This window comes from Alternaria triticimaculans, assembly GCF_023758025.1.
Source record: "Alternaria triticimaculans strain BMP 0046 chromosome Unknown scaffold_1, whole genome shotgun sequence".
Classification (NCBI taxonomy): domain Eukaryota; kingdom Fungi; phylum Ascomycota; class Dothideomycetes; order Pleosporales; family Pleosporaceae; genus Alternaria; species Alternaria triticimaculans.
This window is the reverse complement of record NW_026055958.1, coordinates 806,565-824,162: the sequence shown is the minus strand read 5'-3', so window position 1 is coordinate 824,162 and position 17,598 is coordinate 806,565. Positions and strand designations below refer to the sequence as shown.

General features: G+C 55.4%; 6 protein-coding genes across 6 annotated transcripts; 3 read left to right on the top strand and 3 right to left on the bottom strand.

The window, feature by feature from the left end:
* Positions 1-187: 187 nt before the first annotated feature.
* On the bottom strand, positions 188-4,847 carry J4E78_000298 (uncharacterized protein; the record flags this gene model as incomplete). Its single annotated transcript, XM_049360964.1, has 2 exons — positions 188-4,735; positions 4,812-4,847. 2 exons carry the CDS (start codon positions 4,845-4,847, stop codon positions 188-190), a joined length of 4,584 nt encoding a protein of 1,527 aa, XP_049226247.1.
* A 1,200-nt stretch (positions 4,848-6,047) lies between these two features.
* On the top strand, positions 6,048-7,214 carry J4E78_000297 (uncharacterized protein; the record flags this gene model as incomplete). The annotated part of the gene is made up of 1 exon (XM_049360963.1): positions 6,048-7,214. The coding sequence occupies one exon, from the start codon at positions 6,048-6,050 to the stop codon at positions 7,212-7,214; it is 1,167 nt and encodes a 388-aa protein (XP_049226246.1).
* Positions 7,215-8,606: 1,392 nt separating this feature from the next.
* J4E78_000296 (uncharacterized protein) lies at positions 8,607-9,971 on the top strand (the record flags this gene model as incomplete). The annotated part of the gene is made up of 1 exon (XM_049360962.1): positions 8,607-9,971. The coding sequence occupies one exon, from the start codon at positions 8,607-8,609 to the stop codon at positions 9,969-9,971; it is 1,365 nt and encodes a 454-aa protein (XP_049226245.1).
* Positions 9,972-10,392: 421 nt separating this feature from the next.
* Positions 10,393-11,283, bottom strand: J4E78_000295 (uncharacterized protein; the record flags this gene model as incomplete). Its single annotated transcript, XM_049360961.1, has 1 exon — positions 10,393-11,283. One exon carries the CDS (start codon positions 11,281-11,283, stop codon positions 10,393-10,395), a length of 891 nt encoding a protein of 296 aa, XP_049226244.1.
* A 1,825-nt stretch (positions 11,284-13,108) lies between these two features.
* On the top strand, positions 13,109-13,542 carry J4E78_000294 (uncharacterized protein; the record flags this gene model as incomplete). The annotated part of the gene is made up of 2 exons (XM_049360960.1): positions 13,109-13,170; positions 13,254-13,542. 2 exons carry the CDS (start codon positions 13,109-13,111, stop codon positions 13,540-13,542), a joined length of 351 nt encoding a protein of 116 aa, XP_049226243.1.
* Positions 13,543-14,466: 924 nt separating this feature from the next.
* Positions 14,467-16,516, bottom strand: J4E78_000293 (uncharacterized protein; the record flags this gene model as incomplete). The annotated part of the gene is made up of 2 exons (XM_049360959.1): positions 14,467-14,626; positions 14,679-16,516. 2 exons carry the CDS (start codon positions 16,514-16,516, stop codon positions 14,467-14,469), a joined length of 1,998 nt encoding a protein of 665 aa, XP_049226242.1.
* Between the last annotated feature and the right edge of the window lie 1,082 nt (positions 16,517-17,598).

The window sequence follows — 17,598 nt, the reverse complement described above, 5'->3', positions numbered from 1 at the left end:
ATGGCAGGTCAACAATTTGTTTGAAACACGAATAAAGGACGCAACGGAAATATGCGAGCGGCTCGATGCGGTAGACGATGAGTGTTCGATTCTGCGGCGTTTGGCATGAACGGTGAACACCCCAGGGTGGTCTTGATGTTTTCTCGCAAGTCTACCACAACGCGAATTAGCCTTTAGCCAAACGCGCTCAATCGTTGAGTCCGAAAACCCGCCTTAGGCCTTGGAACTTCTTCTTTTTTCCGCTCCTGCCATAGGAAACCGAACGGCCCTGCGCGTCCACGATGGGTGCCGACACGTTAGAGACGAGGCTGGAACGGGTGGCGAAGCGAGGTCTACGAGGCGCGACACCATCTGAACTCACGGGACGGTCGTCAGTGCCTATGGCGGGCGGAAGTGGCCATTCGGGAGTCTTTCGACGTTGCAGCTTGGGAGACCTCTGAGGAGAACTGGGTGTCGGGTCGCCGAATTCCTTGTCCTCGTCGATGGGTGTCATAGGGTGAGTCATGTCGCGGTTGCGTTGCGCGGGTGGCATGGGAATCTCGTCAGGCGCTGGGATGTTTTGCACAGCCTGGGGTTGCGCCTGGACGGCTTCTGACTGGGCCGTAGTTTTCTTCTTTCCCAGACCGAAGAAGCCACGCTTCGTCTTGGCTTTACCAGCAGCTCCAGAGGACGAGGGCGCATACTTGCTGTCACGTAAAGAGCCAGCGGATAAGGCTGTACCCTGTGCGCCGGCATTGCCAGTGGCCCCACTGGTTGTGTTCATCGCTGGTGCTGGTTGCGCAGTCACGTTCGGCGTTTCATCGTCGGCTTCTTCTTCCAGATCTGTGGAGTCGCCGTCTTCTTCGCCTGCTTTCCTCGGGATCCCTCGTACTGGCGCTAAACCTGGAGGCAGGGTGTAGTCGAGAGGCTCGTCATCATCTGAATCATCAAATCGACTCTGGAAACGAGACGGCCGAGCGTCGTCATCTTCGTCGCTTGAATCAGCGAACCGACTCTTGAACGGAGCTTTGATGGCCTTAGCAGGTGTTGCCTTCTCCTTGGATGGCTTTGATGGCTTTGGTTGCTTGCTAAAAGTAGGCATTGGCTTTGCCTGCGTAGGCGACGAAGGACGCACATCAGGTCCTTTCCTGAATCTGCCCATTGGAGACAGAGATCGAATGCTGAACTTGGAAGATCTGACTGGTTCTGGGGTAGGAGAAGAGGGCCGCATAGACCTTCGCATGGCGGGCGACGGTGATCCTGGAGGAGAGATTGCGCGAACTTGCTTTGGCGCTGGAGCACTTGCTCGCATGGTAGGCGCAGGCTCTTGCCTCATTGAGCCACGCATAGTATATCGCCCACCTTGTTCCCGTCCGCGCTTCCTGACACGCTGGAAACTGCTTGCAGACGCGTCTGAATCACTGTCATACGTAGGTGCTGGGGCGGCCATCGGTTTCGTGGCAGGCGCGCTCTGTGGTCTTCCCTTGCCGACAGCAACAGCAGGCGGGATGTTCTTCTTCTGAAGAGCACCTCGAGGTTTGGTATCCATAGGTACCATGCTGTGTCGTGATGCTGCTAGACCCATGCCTGGCGCGGGCGAGGGGTCGGCTGAACGCATGCTCTGTCGCAACTGAGGCTGTGCTCTAGGAGCTGCAGCTGGAGGTCCGCGCATACTCGATCGCATAGTTGATCCCATCTGAGGTTCGGCCCGTGGAGCCGTGTTCGGACCTCCTCTCATGGTTCGCTTCATGTGAACCTCAGGAGTATCTTCCCTCGGCGCCGCTGTTCGCAGCGATGTCTTGCTCTGCGGTTCAGCTGGGCGCGTCGACTGCGGTGCAGGGCTCTTCTTCAAAGCGGACTTGAGAGGTTTTGTTGGTGTTCGATCGGCCGATGCAGCGGTCCTTGGGGGTGGTATAGCAGTAACCTTGCGCTCTGGTGTGGTATCCGGTGTATACTCGCGTGTAGCAGAGGGTCTAGACCTTTCGTCTGAGACTGGAGCTTGTGTGACTCGAGAGATCACTTCCTTGGCATGCGATGCTCGCTCGGAAGGTACTTGGGGCGGCTCCGATTGAGAGTTTGGCTTCTTTAGAGACGCGTTCACACCACTCCAATGCTGCTGAGCAGCGTTCCAGTCTTGTGTCGGTGTAGTGTCTGAATCGCGGTTGTCATCCACAGACGTGTCTACCTGGAGCTTCGATGTAGGCTTGTCCGTGGAACTTGCATTGGCATACTTTGAATGCATCAAGCCAGAAGATGCCGGCACGACCGGACTCTCCATAAGTGCATTGATGCTGCCGAACCCGCCTTCGCCATCGGTGAGGTCTTCATAGGCATCGCTGTAAACGCTGCTGTCATCCTCGGTAGTCTCGTCGTCTTCCTCGGTCCGTGTGAAAGACTGTTGCTGTTGACTCGTTGAGTCGTGGTCGGGCATAGACGTGGCGGACTTGGTTGGAGTGGGGGTGACTGCGCGTCGGTCGGACTCAGGAACATCGTCGCCCCAACCCCCAGGTATCGCCATGTTCTGGTAGACAGGTTCAGGCCTCTCGTATGGGCTAGGGGTAGCAGGCTGGAGTGCGATGTTAGGCACCTCAACGATCTGTTCCGTGATTGGAGCAGCCGCTGCTGGTGTATCCTCCTGTGACGTAGACAGGGACTTGGGCTCTGGAGCAGGGGGCTGCTTCGAGGCCTCCATGGGCTTATGGGTGTCTGAATAGTCGCTTGAGTCTGACACATACCCACTCCCTTCAACGGAGGTGACCTCAGGCGGTAGAGGGCTGTCTTGTCCGTGCTTCTGGGCAAAGTCTTCGGCAACGATGTTTCCGAGCGCGACGTCGCTGGAAGCGTTTGACGTCGGGAAGGTCTCGGTAACCTTCTCAGCCATGTTCTCCTGCGGTCGTCGCTCCTTCTCGCGTATGCTGCCGAACGATGGTAGAGCAGGACGTGGCTTCATGAAGTCCTCGAACTCGTCCTCTTTCTCTGCTATGGGACTCCACTTGGACGCACTGAGACCTCCGTGAGGCTGCGCAACTGTATCGACCTGTGTAGGTTTACTTGGCAGTACCGGATCCTCCTCGAAACTAACACGCACAGTTTTCTTCTTCTTCCTGCCTCCATCGTCAGACGCGGTGTCAGATGCATCGCTTGGGGCAACTTTGGCAAAGAGACGTCCGTTAGAAGCAGCCGGCGATTCGCCGCGGCGCGATACTGAAGGCGAGCTCTTCAAGGCAGATTTTGCAGGAGATACTGAGCGCGGCAGCGGGTCGTGTTTGGTGCCAGCAAGTTCGACAGCTACAGGCGCAAAATGGGCAGTGCGTGGTGGGCTCAGTGAAGTATGCCGATCATGCGTATCACGAAGACTGCCACCACCAATAGAGCTTGCAGGTGTCGAGTTGGCTTGAGCGGCGATGCGAGGGTAGGAACTGTCCTGGTTGATAGCGAATTTGGGCGAAGGCACGTCGTCCTCGTGGCCAGCTATAGTGCCATATCCGGAGTCGTCCAACCTGCGACTGGTATTTGCCTGCTCCTGAGGTGGGAAGTCGGCATCAACGAAGTCATCAGAGTGTCTCGTTGCTGTAGCGGTACTGGGTTGAGGTTCGGGTGTGCGCGATACAGCTATCGGCTCTTCTCTTCTCTGTGGTGCTGGCTGTTCCTGGCGAACATAGTGGCGTATAGGACTCGGTGAGCCGCGGCCCATCTGGTTCTCTGGTATGTGGACGGAGTGGAAGGTGTCGGCATGCTGTGACACGAATTGTCGCGTGGGCTCGGGCTCGGGCTCTTCGTGCAGCTCTCGATGACGGGCCATGGCATCCTGCTTGTGAATGAACTTGCGCGTCGAAGGGTCGTAAATGGCATCCGGTGAGTTCGGATCGACGGGTCGAGGGGCTTGTCGCGGCACATAGGATTGCGTCTGTACAGCAGAGCCAGATGGCTTGGCGCGCATACTGCCACTCGACAGTCTTGCGCCTTGCAGGCCCTGTGAGATCTGGTGTGTTTTCACTGGGCGCTCCGAGGCACTCTGGACCGACCGTTGGGCGTTCTGGAGGTCGTAGCTGGAGACACCACTGGACGTCTTTGGTCGCGATGTCGAGGCCATGCGCTGGACCGCGTCCTGATTCACCACAGGGCCGCCAAACCATCCTTTGCTCGAGGGAGGCGAGGGATTCTGACGCGTGCCTACGGCGCCCGGAGACATTGGGCGGGAGAAGTTTACGGATCGCAACGCGTCGTCCTCCTCGGACACCTGGGCGAGATGGCTGGCAGGCCGTTGCCCTCTCCCACTAGGAGCGGCGCCCCTATCCAGGCTGACACCTCTGCCTCTGCCTCCTGGCGCGGGTGACCCTCCACGGTAAGTAGGCTCGAGGCTGGACGCACGCCGATGGACGACGCTGCCCTGCTGCTGCATGTTCTTTGGCATTGGCGGAACCGGCGGCGCATCTGCATCCGCTGGATTTCCTCCGCCGGGCGATGGCGCGCGAAAGGAGCGCTCCGTCATGGATCCTGAGCTCGACTGCCGGCGCAGGGGGGCGGGCTGTTGTCGCGAGACGCTGCCGTTTGACGAGAGCGAGCCGCGGCGGGCCATGCGCTTCGTGACTGTGTCGCCTACGGGCGTCGGGGTCGTGACGTGGGTGCGCAGAGCGGCGGCCGCAGCAGCCGACGAGAGGTCGCCGTTGGATTCAGCATTCTTGATGAAGGCCTTGGAGGCGGCGAGCGAGGCGGATGCGCTGGGCGGAGGGGCTCGCTGGGGCTGCATGGGCGACTTTTGTTAGCATCGCGTCGCCATACGCCTGCGGAGCGCGCCAGGAGGTTTGCGCGCGCACCGAGAGAGCACCTACCGGATTCGACGCTGCCCGTCGTCGCTTGCCGAACATGGTGGCGGTGGTGAATTAAAGATTACTGCAGTTGCGGCTGGCGCTGCATTGCCGTGTGGTGCGATGGTGTGGTGGCTTTGGAGATGCAGGTGCAAGGGTCGTCTAGATGATGTCACGCCTGCGGCGGAACCGTGCGGGCTGGGTGAAAGAGTGGAAAGCTACCTGCGTCAAACCGCCAAACGAAAAACAAATCACGGGCGTCTCACGTGTGGAAGGATTGGAAGGGTTGGAAGTGCGAGAAGGGCTCCGAGATGCATCTGGGCCGAGTCGACTTGTTGTAGCTAGCAAAACAAGTAAGAGGATCGTCATGTTCCCGGACACCCCAAAGCTTAGGTCGGACGTGTTGGCGCCGCAGAGGCCCGCAAAGCCTCGCGCCGGCGCATTTGCATCGTCACAGAAAGTGTCAAACACCTCACCGTCTCAGCTACATGGTCAAACAAGCACGCATGTCGGGGGTGAGGCTGTTGCACGCCCAGGGAAGGCGTGGCTCGACGCTGCCAGACGCAGTCTAGACGTGGCCCAGAAGAGACATGCATTGTTTACGTTGTCTCTTCACCCTCACGCCTGGTGCTTACTCACATCCATCATCGCAAACGCGCACGCACTTCTCCTGAGACTCTGCCGGAGCGGCAGCAGTGCTTTTCCACGAGCCTGTTTCCTCTTTCACGCGCCGGTACTTTCACGGTCCCTGATTTGCACCTCTCCAGCTAGTAACAACCCTGAGCCCCAACACCATTCTAGCCAGTCCCCATCTGGCGCCACTGACGTAGCCGATATCTCCAAGAGCAACCGTCGTAGCGCCGGCCGCCGTACGCTTTGTGATTCGCGAAGCTCTTCCAAAACATGCGCCGACGTCTACAGCGTTTGCCTGCCAAACGTCGCACAGGCACCCATGTCCAGTGCCACGAACTGTTGCGACACCATGTCGAATATAGATCGATGTGATCATGGCAACGTGGAACGCGCATTTTTGCGCAAGGCCATGTGGACTGGGATCGACGAACTGGCCCACCCAGAGCTCGAGAAAGATCGCTCAGACCGCACATCTCTTCCCCGCGCTAACTGCTAACATCGTGACAATTGACCAGCACTGCCACCTCCCGGTTCATCATACAGAAAGCGACCGAGTGTATACTTCATCCGTGCGCCTGCCCTACTCTATTTGTCTTCCAATTTGCTTTCATCTGAGACGTCATCAGCATGGCATCACCAGCGTCGCGCCTGCCGCCTTTGCCATTACCAGACGGCATCGTCGAGAACTATGTCTACTGTCCATCAAATGGCATCACCTTCCACACGCTCGAAGCTGGGTATACTCCCCAACGCGATAAGCCTCTCATCATCCTGTGCCACGGCTTTCCAGAGCTTGCCTTCTCTTGGAGGAAGGTCATGGTGCCCATCGCTGATGCCGGTTATCATGTGGTAGCCTTCGATCAACGTGGCTACGGGCGCACAACCGGATGGGACAACTCTTCGTTCCCTAACACCAATTTATCACAATTTGCTCTGACCAATGTCGTCCGCGATGTGGTTACACTGGTTAATGCTCTGGGTTATCGAGAAGTTAAGTGTATCGTCGGCCACGACTTCGGCGCTGTCACTTCCAGCATGTGTGCTCTGATGCGTCCAGACCTCTTCAAGAGTGTTGTCATGATGAGTCATCCTTTCAAAGCGCCTGCACAGCTGCCATTCGATATAGCCCACGGTGGCGCTCGCGATCCTGCGCCATCGCCTGACATTCACGCTGAGTTGGCAAAGCTGCCCGTGCCAAGGAAGCATTACAAGTGGTATAACAGCACTAGTACAGCCGGGGCCGATTGGATCAACCCAGAACAAGGCCTGCACGCATTTCTTAGGGGGTATCTCCATGTCAAGTCAGCGGACTGGAAAGAGAACTCACCACACCCTCTCAAGAGCTGGACGGCCGAAGAGATGGCCAAAGTGCCCAATTACTACGTTATGCCGTTGCACAAGTCAATGCCTGAGACTATCGCTGACATGATGGCTTGCGAAGATAGCTCGGCGACTGAAAGATGGATGCCTGACAAAGACCTGGCTATCTACGTCCAAGAATGGTCTCGGACAGGCTTCCAGGGCGGTCTCAATTACTACCGAATCACCACCGATCCACTTCTCCAAAAAGATCTCGAGCTATTTGCGGGCAAGACGATCGAATGTCCAAGTACCTTTATATCAGGCGCGAGGGATTGGGGCAATTATCAGCAGCCTGGGGCACTCGAGGCCTATCCCGAGTCATGTTCAGACTTTCGAGGGATCCACTTGATCGACAACGCAGGACACTGGCCCCAACAAGAACAGCCGAAGAGAGTCGTTGAAGCGATATTGGCGTTCGTCCGCTATCTTTAAGTCAACTGCAGCTGCGGCGTATACGATGCTTGACAAAATATGCGATTCTCCCAACTTATCAATCATGCGGCTCCCGATCGTCCGCATATTTAAAATCCGATTACAGCCACCAACAAAGGGGTTCCTTCCGTTTCAGATCAGAGATGACCATCTTGTTGAGGCTGCTACGCCGCTACGCCGCAATTCCTTCTCATCTTCGGTCGGCTAGAGTTGCCGCCCGTTTACTCGCCGTTACCCGAACCGAGGCCAGCAGTCAGGTTCGTAGTTCAGCACGACTCGAAAGACTCGTGATATGCAGTATTCCAAAGCTTCGTCGTAGTCAAAAGCCACTACTGTCGCAAACAGAGTTAAGTGCTGCAACATCAGTGCTCCATCGCAGCAATCAGAAGGAAGAAAATCAGGCTGAATACCAGTCTAAATTTCACGACTTCTCCACAGTAAGTACATACGCGAGCTTCTATTCTCAAGAAGACGGAAGGTACATATGCATTGCATCGACGGCAAAGACGGCCTTTGCGGTTTGTTGAGCGAGAGGATTTGAAAAAGGCTGCACAATGACATTGTATTTAGCTGCTCGAGCTAAAAGTGAGTACATCTACGATCGCTTAACTGCGGGCATGTGGCGTGGGTATCCGATTCCCCTGATCTCGCATGCAGCTCGCGGCAGTGCTGACTCGGCGCTAGAGCCTATTCTTACCAGGTGCGCTTAGCATATCATCGAGCATCAACGTGCAGGATCACACTTGTCTCCTTATGAATGAACAGACGGCAGGATGGAAGGGATTGCAGTGTATAAGATGACGGGACGGGCGGAGGGCATTGTTGTGTGCACAGAACTTTCACTACCGCGCAGAAATGACCGCCTCTCCTCCTTCAGCCGCTTCGTCCCGTACTTTATCTCTTCCCTTTACCAATACAATTGCAACCCTACGTCACTTGGTCCAATGCTGCCGAGAAAGCACGCAATCGCCACTCACTCTTAACACAAGTGATCAGTCAATGCGTCCAACGGTCCACGCAATTGAGCAGTCAGACGCATCACCTAACTTGCTCAAAGGCTCGCTCGACCAATCTCCTTCCAGCTCCTCTGTATCGAGCGTGTGCGAAGATGGGTACATCAACAAGAATCTCGCCATCACTCAAGTTACACCCATCGATTACCAACCCGAGATATCTCCAAAAGTATCTCAACAGCCACTCGATAGCGACGCGAAACCCCACATACGCAGTCGCGAAGATACTCTCGATCCTTTGAGTCCTTCAAGTCAGCCATGCAATCGATCAGCGCCGCTTCAAAAACATTCTCCTCCGCCAGAATACATAGAGAACTATACAGCGCCACTGACGAAGCTAGCGGACGAGAAAGATATCGGCGTTGTGACAACAGTTACCATGACTTCACAATTATCGTCATCGATGCTCTCGAAGCCAGAGATCACTTTTCGACATCGAGTGCGGGATGTCTGCCTCCATTGGTTCACAGCGTACCGGATACTCATCGGGCTTACCTTCGCTGTAAACATCGCAGTGCTCGCTGTCATGATCAGAGGAAACCGTCACGACCATCTCGGCCTCTCTGGACCCCTGATTGCTGCCGCCGCCAATATCTTCGTCGCCATTTTCGTACGCCAAGAAGATCTCATCAATGTCTCCTTCTCCTTCGTAGCCAGAACGCCAGTAAGCCTACCATTGTGGCTCCGGAAGATAATCGCAGACTTCCACCACTACGGCGGACTACACATCGGCTGCTCCATATCATCACTTCTATGGTACTGCTACTTTGTCTTCTTGGACACCAACCACTTCCTCGAACACTTCGGGCAGCGCATGGCTTCTGGTTGGATGTGGGCCGACATTATCACCTGCTACGCCTTCCTCACAGCCATCTTGTGCATCTGCGTACTAGCGCATCCACACCTGCGCGTAAGGTTTCATGACGCATTCGAAAAGACACATCGCTTTGGTGGATGGATAGCTTTGTTGGTACTGTGGCTCAACGCAGGTGTGTCGAGCCGCAACCCCGGTAGCCCACCGCTTTACGCAAACGCCGCCCTCTGGCTGCTAGCCGCCACAACTTTCCTCATCATCCTCCCATGGACGCGTATACGCCGAGTGCCGATAACTACCGAGCCCGTATCTAACCGCGAAGTCAAGGTTACCTTCCCGTACAAAGACATGCCCTACACGTCCACCACGCGCTTCTCGCTAAGCCCCGTCCTCGAATGGCACGCCTTCGCCACCATACCGTGCTCGCCTTCTCCTGAAGACCCTTTCGCATACATTGTCATCTCTCAAGCTGGTGACTGGACAAAGGCAATGATCAAGTCTCCACCGACACACATCTGGCTGCGCAAACCCGCCGCCAAGAACTTCCTCTCTTTCGCTCCACTCTTCAACTCCTTACTTCTTGTGGCTACGGGCGCAGGAATTGGCCCATTACTCTCACTCTTATGCTCACCCGCGATTGCGCGGATGCGCGAGCAGGGCAGACAGGTTAGGGTCATGTGGTGCGTGTACGATCCCGATGCGGCGCATTGGCAGTTCGTCCAGGATATCATCCGTAACATAGACCCTGAGCCTAAGATCTTTGACTCGCGCGAGGGAAGACCGGACCTTGCGTTCGAAGCTGAGTTTATGAAAGAGCAGTATGGATTAGAAGCTGTGATGGTAGTAAGCAACCCGGCGGTTACGAGGGAAATTGTTGAGGGAATCAAGGCAAAGAATGGTGCTGCATATGGCGCGGTGTTTGACTCTTAGGTGTTATCGCTGGTTTGTTCTGGTGAGAGCATGGAAATGCTCTGCTTTCTTGATTGACCGTTCTGTTGCGCTTTTCGGTTATGTTCACTTCGGCTTTGGCTTCGACCTTAGTCTGAGAGCAGGCTCTTCCGTCGCAGTAGAGCTGCGATTACATTCTGTATTTGTATGAACACTTCTTGAATCGGGTTTGGATGATGACCACACATGCACATTGTCTTTAACGTCGTGCAACGGATCTTTTCATTTGTAGTGAGACTGGTAAAAAATTCATTGTGTATTTCCACTGTTGTCTCTCACGATGTCGAAGGCAGAAGCAAATGAAGACTAAAAATTACAATTTAGAAGTACTACTACTATAGCTGCTACTAAGTATTAGAGCCGCCGTTACAAGTCACCAATTCTCTCAACAGGATAACAGGCTTTACATGACCTCAACAACAGCGGGGCCGGCAATGATGGTGTCATCAGTGGCAGCAGTGTTGCAGCTGGTAAGGACAACGTAGCTCTGACCAGCGATGCCCTTCTCGGGGACGGTAACCTCGAAGCCACCCTCGACCATGGTAGCCTCAACGAAGACGGGGCCGGTAACGGTGATGAAAGCGGCGTAGACCTTGCCGTCGACCTTGTAGCCGGAGGTGGCGAGCATGACCTTGCTGCCAGCCTTGATCATCATGCTACCGTCAGAAGCGGAGGCAGCAAGAGTGGGGAACGCCTTGACGGGAAGGGGAGCGTTGGTCTCGGGGCAGGACTTGATGAACTGCGCAGCGAGGGTGTAGACCTCGTTGTAGCTCAACGGGTTGTCGAAGGGAGCGGGGAAAGGCGAAGCACCGACGGTGTTGCGGATGTATGCCGAGTGGCGGGCCTCAACGGTGAGGATGGAGCCAGCGGCAGTGAGGTAGGTCTTGGACATGATGTCGGCGGCAGCACCGAGGTAGGCGCTGACACCAACGCCCTCGAGGACACTGGCAGTGGCAAGGAAGGACGCAACGTCCTTGTAGCCGAAGTCGTAGGTGCAGGCCTCGACGGGCTTGGCTCCAGCAGCGCTGAGCGCGCCGGTCAAGAAGGAGACGTGGGTCTCCTCATCGGAGGAGATGGTCTTGATGCGGTTGTAGGCCTCCTCGGAGAAGTTGGCGGCCTTGAAGTCCTCGACGGTGAACTTGGCGAGGGCCTCGCGGTAGAAGGTGTCCTCAAGGTGCTCGAGAGTGAGCGCGTAGTTGAGGATGACACCGTCAGTTACGCCATCAGCACGCTTGATGGGGGATGCGGTGGAGACAGCCGCAAGAGCAGCGATGGCAGCGATGGTAGACTTCATGGTGATGATGGAGTTGAGTAATTAAAACTGAGTAAATCGAGTGTGAGGAAAGACTGTAGATGCTCAGAGTAGTGAACTTGGTGAACTGTGAGATGCTTCTTTCAATCCAGCGGCACCAATCCTGTCTTATACCTCCCGTGTCCATTCCTCCAGGCCTCTTTGTCTCCGCCTCAATCTCCCGTAACCACCTCCATCACAAAGCTTACTACCCCTCTTCCAGCGTTCGCCCGCACCACCTCATCATCTCATCTCCCAAAACCTATAAGCTAGGCACAATACATCCCGTAGACGGACATGCTTCCATCCGGCGCCAGTCGCGATCTCACAGCCCAAGCTGCCAGCACCCCCGATCAGTCTAACCTGAATGACTCCAACTAAGGCCGCCGTCAATCCCAAATCAGGCCGAGACCAACGATCAGTGTTACCTGATCGAGCACTGCAGCAGGGGCTGTTAGTGTGGAATGAAGGAGAGTGAACAAGTAACAAGGGTCCAAGGGCGATGTTCCCCGCAGAAAATCGCGGTAAGTTGTTTAGTCATGTTTGTGTACCACGGAACCTTCACCATCCGAACTGACGCTAGTGCGCTTGAGCTCCAAGATGACGTCGCGCTACTGCAAAACCTTACCGATGCCGACCTAGTGCCTAGGTAATCTTGACCTTTTTAGTCAGGGGAGTAGGTTGTACAATTGTCATCTTTAGACTACATGTTTTGCGGAAGGTTTTTCTTCCTTCGCTCGCGGCGAGCGTGGCTTGGGTGAGATACAGATCTACGAGAGATAGACAGGGGAGGATGTGATGGTGCTATGGATAAGTGAGCTTCCGAGGGGCAATGTCGGTGGGAATGACTTGGTGGACGGGATGGAGAGGTGGGTTGTTACGTGATGTGAGCTGTACACAGGAGCCCAATTGCTAGAGAGGCTGCAAACTGAATGCGCCTTCTGCTTTCGCTGTCTTTTTTGGAATATTATCATTCAAAGAGTCGCTGATAGGTCAGCTCGGTATTCCAATAACGGTTCTTTTCTCTGCGGAAATTCCTATCTGGAAAGGTATCCAAGACCGTGACCCCGGAATCACCACCGTTAGTACAAACGCCTCCAAACATCCCAAACGGAACTTCCCACCTCCACGTTCTTTCAGGCCGATTACCCTTGACTAGCCAGGTACAGACCATGCGTTGATCTAATATCTAGCCGCCCTCAGTCGACGGTAAAGTCTGTCTCCGTACTTTAGCCCGTTAGTGACACCTTGAGTCCAGATTGGTTTCGTCTAGCTGCCGCGATGTTTGTTGTCGCTGCGCCCTTGCTAACTTGTTTGCCTGCTGATCAACACTCTCTTCGCGGGATATATGGCCGATGCAGCGGGAAAGAGGCGCGGGAACGTGATCAACTGTTTTCTCGGAAGACGTTTGATCCGATCAGAGTTGAATTCATCGACCGGGTTTTCGGCTCGAGGGTTGCCACTTGTGTTTGGAATGGAGATAGACTAGTTGGTAAGTTGTGGATGTGACTGGTAGCTTGTTTGGAGAACGGACGAGGCCGTATGCGGAGTATTGGTTGGTGTACGCCAGTGATAACTGCCGCGTTTCGATATGTCCTTAGGTCGCAATTGAAATTAAAAAAACTAGGGAGGTGAACTGTGCGCGTGCTCGAAGGCGATAGGTAACGGGATGAAGTACAAAGAAGAGTGTCGAAGGTCGTTCCTTTCCGGATTCCTTTCGCTTCTCCCTCGCTTTCCTCAAAGTTGACATATAATCATACTTCAGTCCTTCCCGATCGAAACAAAACACTCAAACATCTCCTACCTTCAACACTACATCACCTTCACAATGAAGTTCTCTACCTCTTTCGTCGGCGCCGCCGTCTTGCTTGCCAGCACTGTCTATGCTGCGTAAGTCAACCTTCATCCCTACCCCTGCTACCAGTTATCCCCACTGTCCAACCTAAGCTCACTCAAACTAACACTCCTTATAGCGAAGCCCCAGCCGTTACAACCACCCTGACCGCCAAGGCCGGCTGCCCCTCTGCCGCACCCGCCGATGTCATGGTAACGCGCTCCGCCGTCGCTGTACCATCTTGCGCCGCCGGCGCCAACGAGACCAAGCCCAGCATCGTCACCATGCCCGGCTACGGAACAGGCATGATGGGTAGCGCCACGGGTACAGGAATGATGCCGGAATTCACTGGTGCGGCGTCGGCGAACATGATCAGCGGTGTTGTCGTTGGTGTGTTTGGTGGATTGGCTGCTGCGCTTATGGTCTAAAGTTCTTGCGGAGGCGGATCTTGACGTGGATGTTGGCGATGTGGGATGGAATTGAAGACATGTTTGGTGCTCCGGGTGTCTGGTGCATAGACATGGAGGTTGTGAGAGCTGTGTTTTCTAGTCAATACCTTTTCGAAGAACTGGGGGAGATGATAGTATGTAATGCTAATAGTGGTTGGGAGAATGTACAATGACTTCTCGGCTGCAAACATAGTCGTTGTCACATATAAAGCATGTACCTTTACTAAGTCGCCGTGATCCTCGCTCCATGAATTCTCCTTCTCATTACCTGCGAGTGACGGGCATGTAGTAATCATCCCCGGTGGATCCAGCTGACGCCATCCTCCATACCCACATTAACACATACCCGCCGTGGAGCAAACTTTGACGCAACTCCATGACGCGGCCCGGTAACGTAAATTCGACAGACTTAAAAGCCAAAAGGATACATCTCTTGCATTTATATTCCCGTACATGTCCTATCTACAATGCTCTTCACATATTTTCGTCTCCGTAGCCTACAAAGCGCGGAGGAAAACGCAGCACAAGACCTTCAGACCTTGACAAATCCACACACACAATAGCCAGCCGGTTTCATCACATCCCGGTAATCGTATATATACACAAGTAGAGGGCTCCTTCCCTCATGAGATTATCCAATGTAAAGTACCTAACATGTCTCGATATAGGCTCATCCAGACAAATCCACTCCCAGAACACTGGTGTGGCATTCAAGCCCACAAAAGAGGGAGCAAAAGAAAAAGGGCAGAACTGCGCCCCGAGTATACAATTCGCGGAAAGAGATCGATGGAGCGGTCGGAAAGAGTCGCCGCGATGATGCCGAAGATGAAGAACGCCCGCCAACGCCATGCCGTCATGCAAGAACTCGTATGAGAAGGGATGCTATACGCGCTCGTGTCGTATCTAGTTGTCGTACGTCGAGGGTAACGATTTGCCGCCGCAATCGGGGATCTTAAGCCCGGGCTTCAGTTTGCGGTTGACGTCCATGAGACCCCACTTGTCTTCCCACTCTTTGCCCTTTTCGTTATACTGGATCTTCCATGGCTCGTCAAAGGCTGAGAACCTAGGGATGTATTAGCGGCAGTCTATCGAGGCTGAATGACAGGGAGACTTACCAAAAGTACTCTGTCCCGTTAGTTAGACTTGGGCAAACCCAGTCTTCCATAAATTGGTTCATTTCGTCAATACCGGCAACAGAGCCTCCGGCGCAAGTGTCAGCCGCACCACAGTCGGTGCCGCCTCCAGATGGCCAGCCAACCTCGGCGATTACTTGGTGGATGTCGTTCTGGGTTGCGGTCAATGACACATCGTGGGTTTGCCAGAAGTTCCAGGTCCAGGCAGCTGCCTCTTTGACGTCGACACCGGCAAAGAAGGGGTGCACGTTTGACATGACAATGTCGACCTTGGTGGCCATGTCGCCGGTCCAGTTGTCACCCAAATCAGCCATTGCGACAGGCAGTTGGCAGCTGTGGTCCGAGATGTTCTTGCGGAAATCGGAAATGTGTCCCAGCAGCTCGGTCTCAGACAGGTCCTTGCGGTAAAGCACCTCGTTACCAATGATGATACCCTTGAAATAGTCGCAGCCATAGTCATCAAGAATGTCCCATGTTTGGGAGATCTGTCGCTCCGTTGTAGTGTCGTTCTTGTCGAGCCATACACCAAGCCAGATCTTCATGGTGTCCTTAATCTCCAGTTGGTTGATGGCGTGAATAAGCATCTGTGTTTGGTTGCAGTCGGTTCCGTACAAGCGGACTGAGTTGGTCAGTTGCGACATGACAGCCAAGTCACGGGTGATGTTGTTCTGCGATGGTCCGACGTGGAGACAGTCTGGGTACTGCGTGTTCAGAGGAGTGTAGTCCATGCCGGGAAACACCTTATGCAAATCGGCGTTGTTCATCAAAGCCTTGATCTCGGAAGAGTCCTTGCCGAGGTCCTCCTTGTTGTCTTTGGCGATATCGTCAGCAGACTGAGCAGACTTAGCAGCCCCGTCCTTTGCACCGCCACCCTTTCCGACAGTGGCACCGAGGACACCGCCCAGAATTGCACCTGCGAGGATGAGGGTGATGATGGCAATGGCGATCCACATGCGCTTCTTCCTCTTCTTCAAGTCGTCTTCTGCTTTCCAACTTGCAACCTTTTCTGGGACAAGCTCTCCACTTCCGTTGACCATGGGTACGGCATCGTACTTCGTACCGTCGCGTGAGGCAGCAAAAGCACCAGCGCCTGCTGCGGCAGCAACGCCTCCGTTGTTTATCGATGACCCTGGCGAGCCATTACGACTGCTGCCGTCCCGCGAGCCACCGAATGGCACGAAAGAGCGTCGCTTGTTCTGTGGAGAGTTGTGGTCTGGGCCCATTCCCCAGTCGTCGTCGTTGTCGACATCGAGTGGGTTGATCTGGCCCATCTGCGGCGCGAGGTTCTGGGCGGACGACGAGTAGCGGTTGTAGGGCGTGTCGGCGTAGGGGACGCCGCTGTGCGGGGAGTGTGGCATGCTGTACATGGAGCTGTCACTCGAGTACATGCCGCCGACAAGTGGTGCGCCGGAACCGTAGGAGCGTTGCGAGTACATTGGGCGCGGAACCATGGGCTGGTCGTGGCCGTTGGGGTCATTGAAGGGTGATGACTGCGAGTTCCTGTTGGGGACGCCCATGGGCCGTCCTGGGCCCGCCATGCCTCGTGCAGCGTGGAGGCCGCTCTCGCGTGGGTGGGAGCCAGCGACGCCGCTGGCGATGCCGTTGATGCCGCCGCCCGGAGCCGTCTCGCCCATGTTGTCTGAGCCGGGGGTGACGCCTGGGGTCGAGTAGTCGGAGTAGTTATTGGGGTCGGTATACTGGCGCTGGGCGTGGAGGCCTACGGGAGTGCGATGGGCTGGCGGAGGCGGCGGGTTGTCGTCGGACGGGAGGGCGTCGTGCTGCTGTCCTAATGGCCAGGCCTGGGGTTGCTGGAAAGCCATTGTGAGTGCTTGTTCGAGGTTTTGCTACACACCTCGCGTGCAGAGGCGAAAACAACCTGCGCGGGCAACGCTTGGTGGAGGTAGCGGACGGCGGCGCGCCGCTCTGCGGATCGAATCGAGGCGGACTATCGCTGGGCCTGGCTAGTGTTTGCGGCGCGGAACACGGTTGGCTGGGTGGTTTGTTCTTCACGGCGTGGGACCTCGCAGGGATCCGGGCAGAACGAGCGGAAAAGATAATGCAGAGGCAGCGTTTCGCAGAGGCGCAGGCGCGGTCGCAGTGGTGGAGAGAAAGTCGGAGTCGTGCAGTGGCCGAGATGATGCAGGTGTGTTAGGCGGGTAACACGGCGCTGGCACGACAGAGGCTGACGGCTGCGACTGCGCGATGCGCTAGCCCGCTAATTCACCCAGGAAACCACCACGGAACCCACTGTGACGTCTCCGCCAATGCACCAGCCCCAAACACACTCAACAGGTTTTGCGACAAGATAACGCCTATACCGACTGCCCGCCTTTTCCCCCCGACAATGGCCCTTCTGGCGCCTACGCCGGTCTCGTTCATATCACGATCTCCCTCGTGCCTGCCTCTTCCTGCGCTGTGTTCCCTCGCGCCTGCCTGTGCGCCCAATGCAGGCAAGAGCGATATGCCCTCAACCAGAACAAGCAGTTGCAGTGAGGCCTTGGCGCAGCCGCGGGAAGCCCCATCCACAACGGCAAGCGCAAGGGTGGAGCCAGAGGCAATTTCCCATATCAGTTGCACCTTTCACGTTTATTGCCGCGAAGCCTCTCTGGTATCCTCCCTTTAATCCCCTGTTCATCCTGCACGCCTTGCATCTCGTCTGCTGTCGACTCCGCTGCCTGCAACTGTCATGGACGTCTTGTCCGCGTTCCTTCCACGTTCTATTCCTAGCTCCTCGTGTCAGCCGCTACCGCAAACGGCTCCACCGTGGAATCTGGAGCGACCTACTTTAACCCATTTAGTCTGCATTCAACACTGCATAGCCTCATAGTCGCCTTCGTCTTTTCAACTTTTTCACGCATTCCCACCTGCTCATTCGAAGTCGTGTCTCAGCCTGGGCATGCGC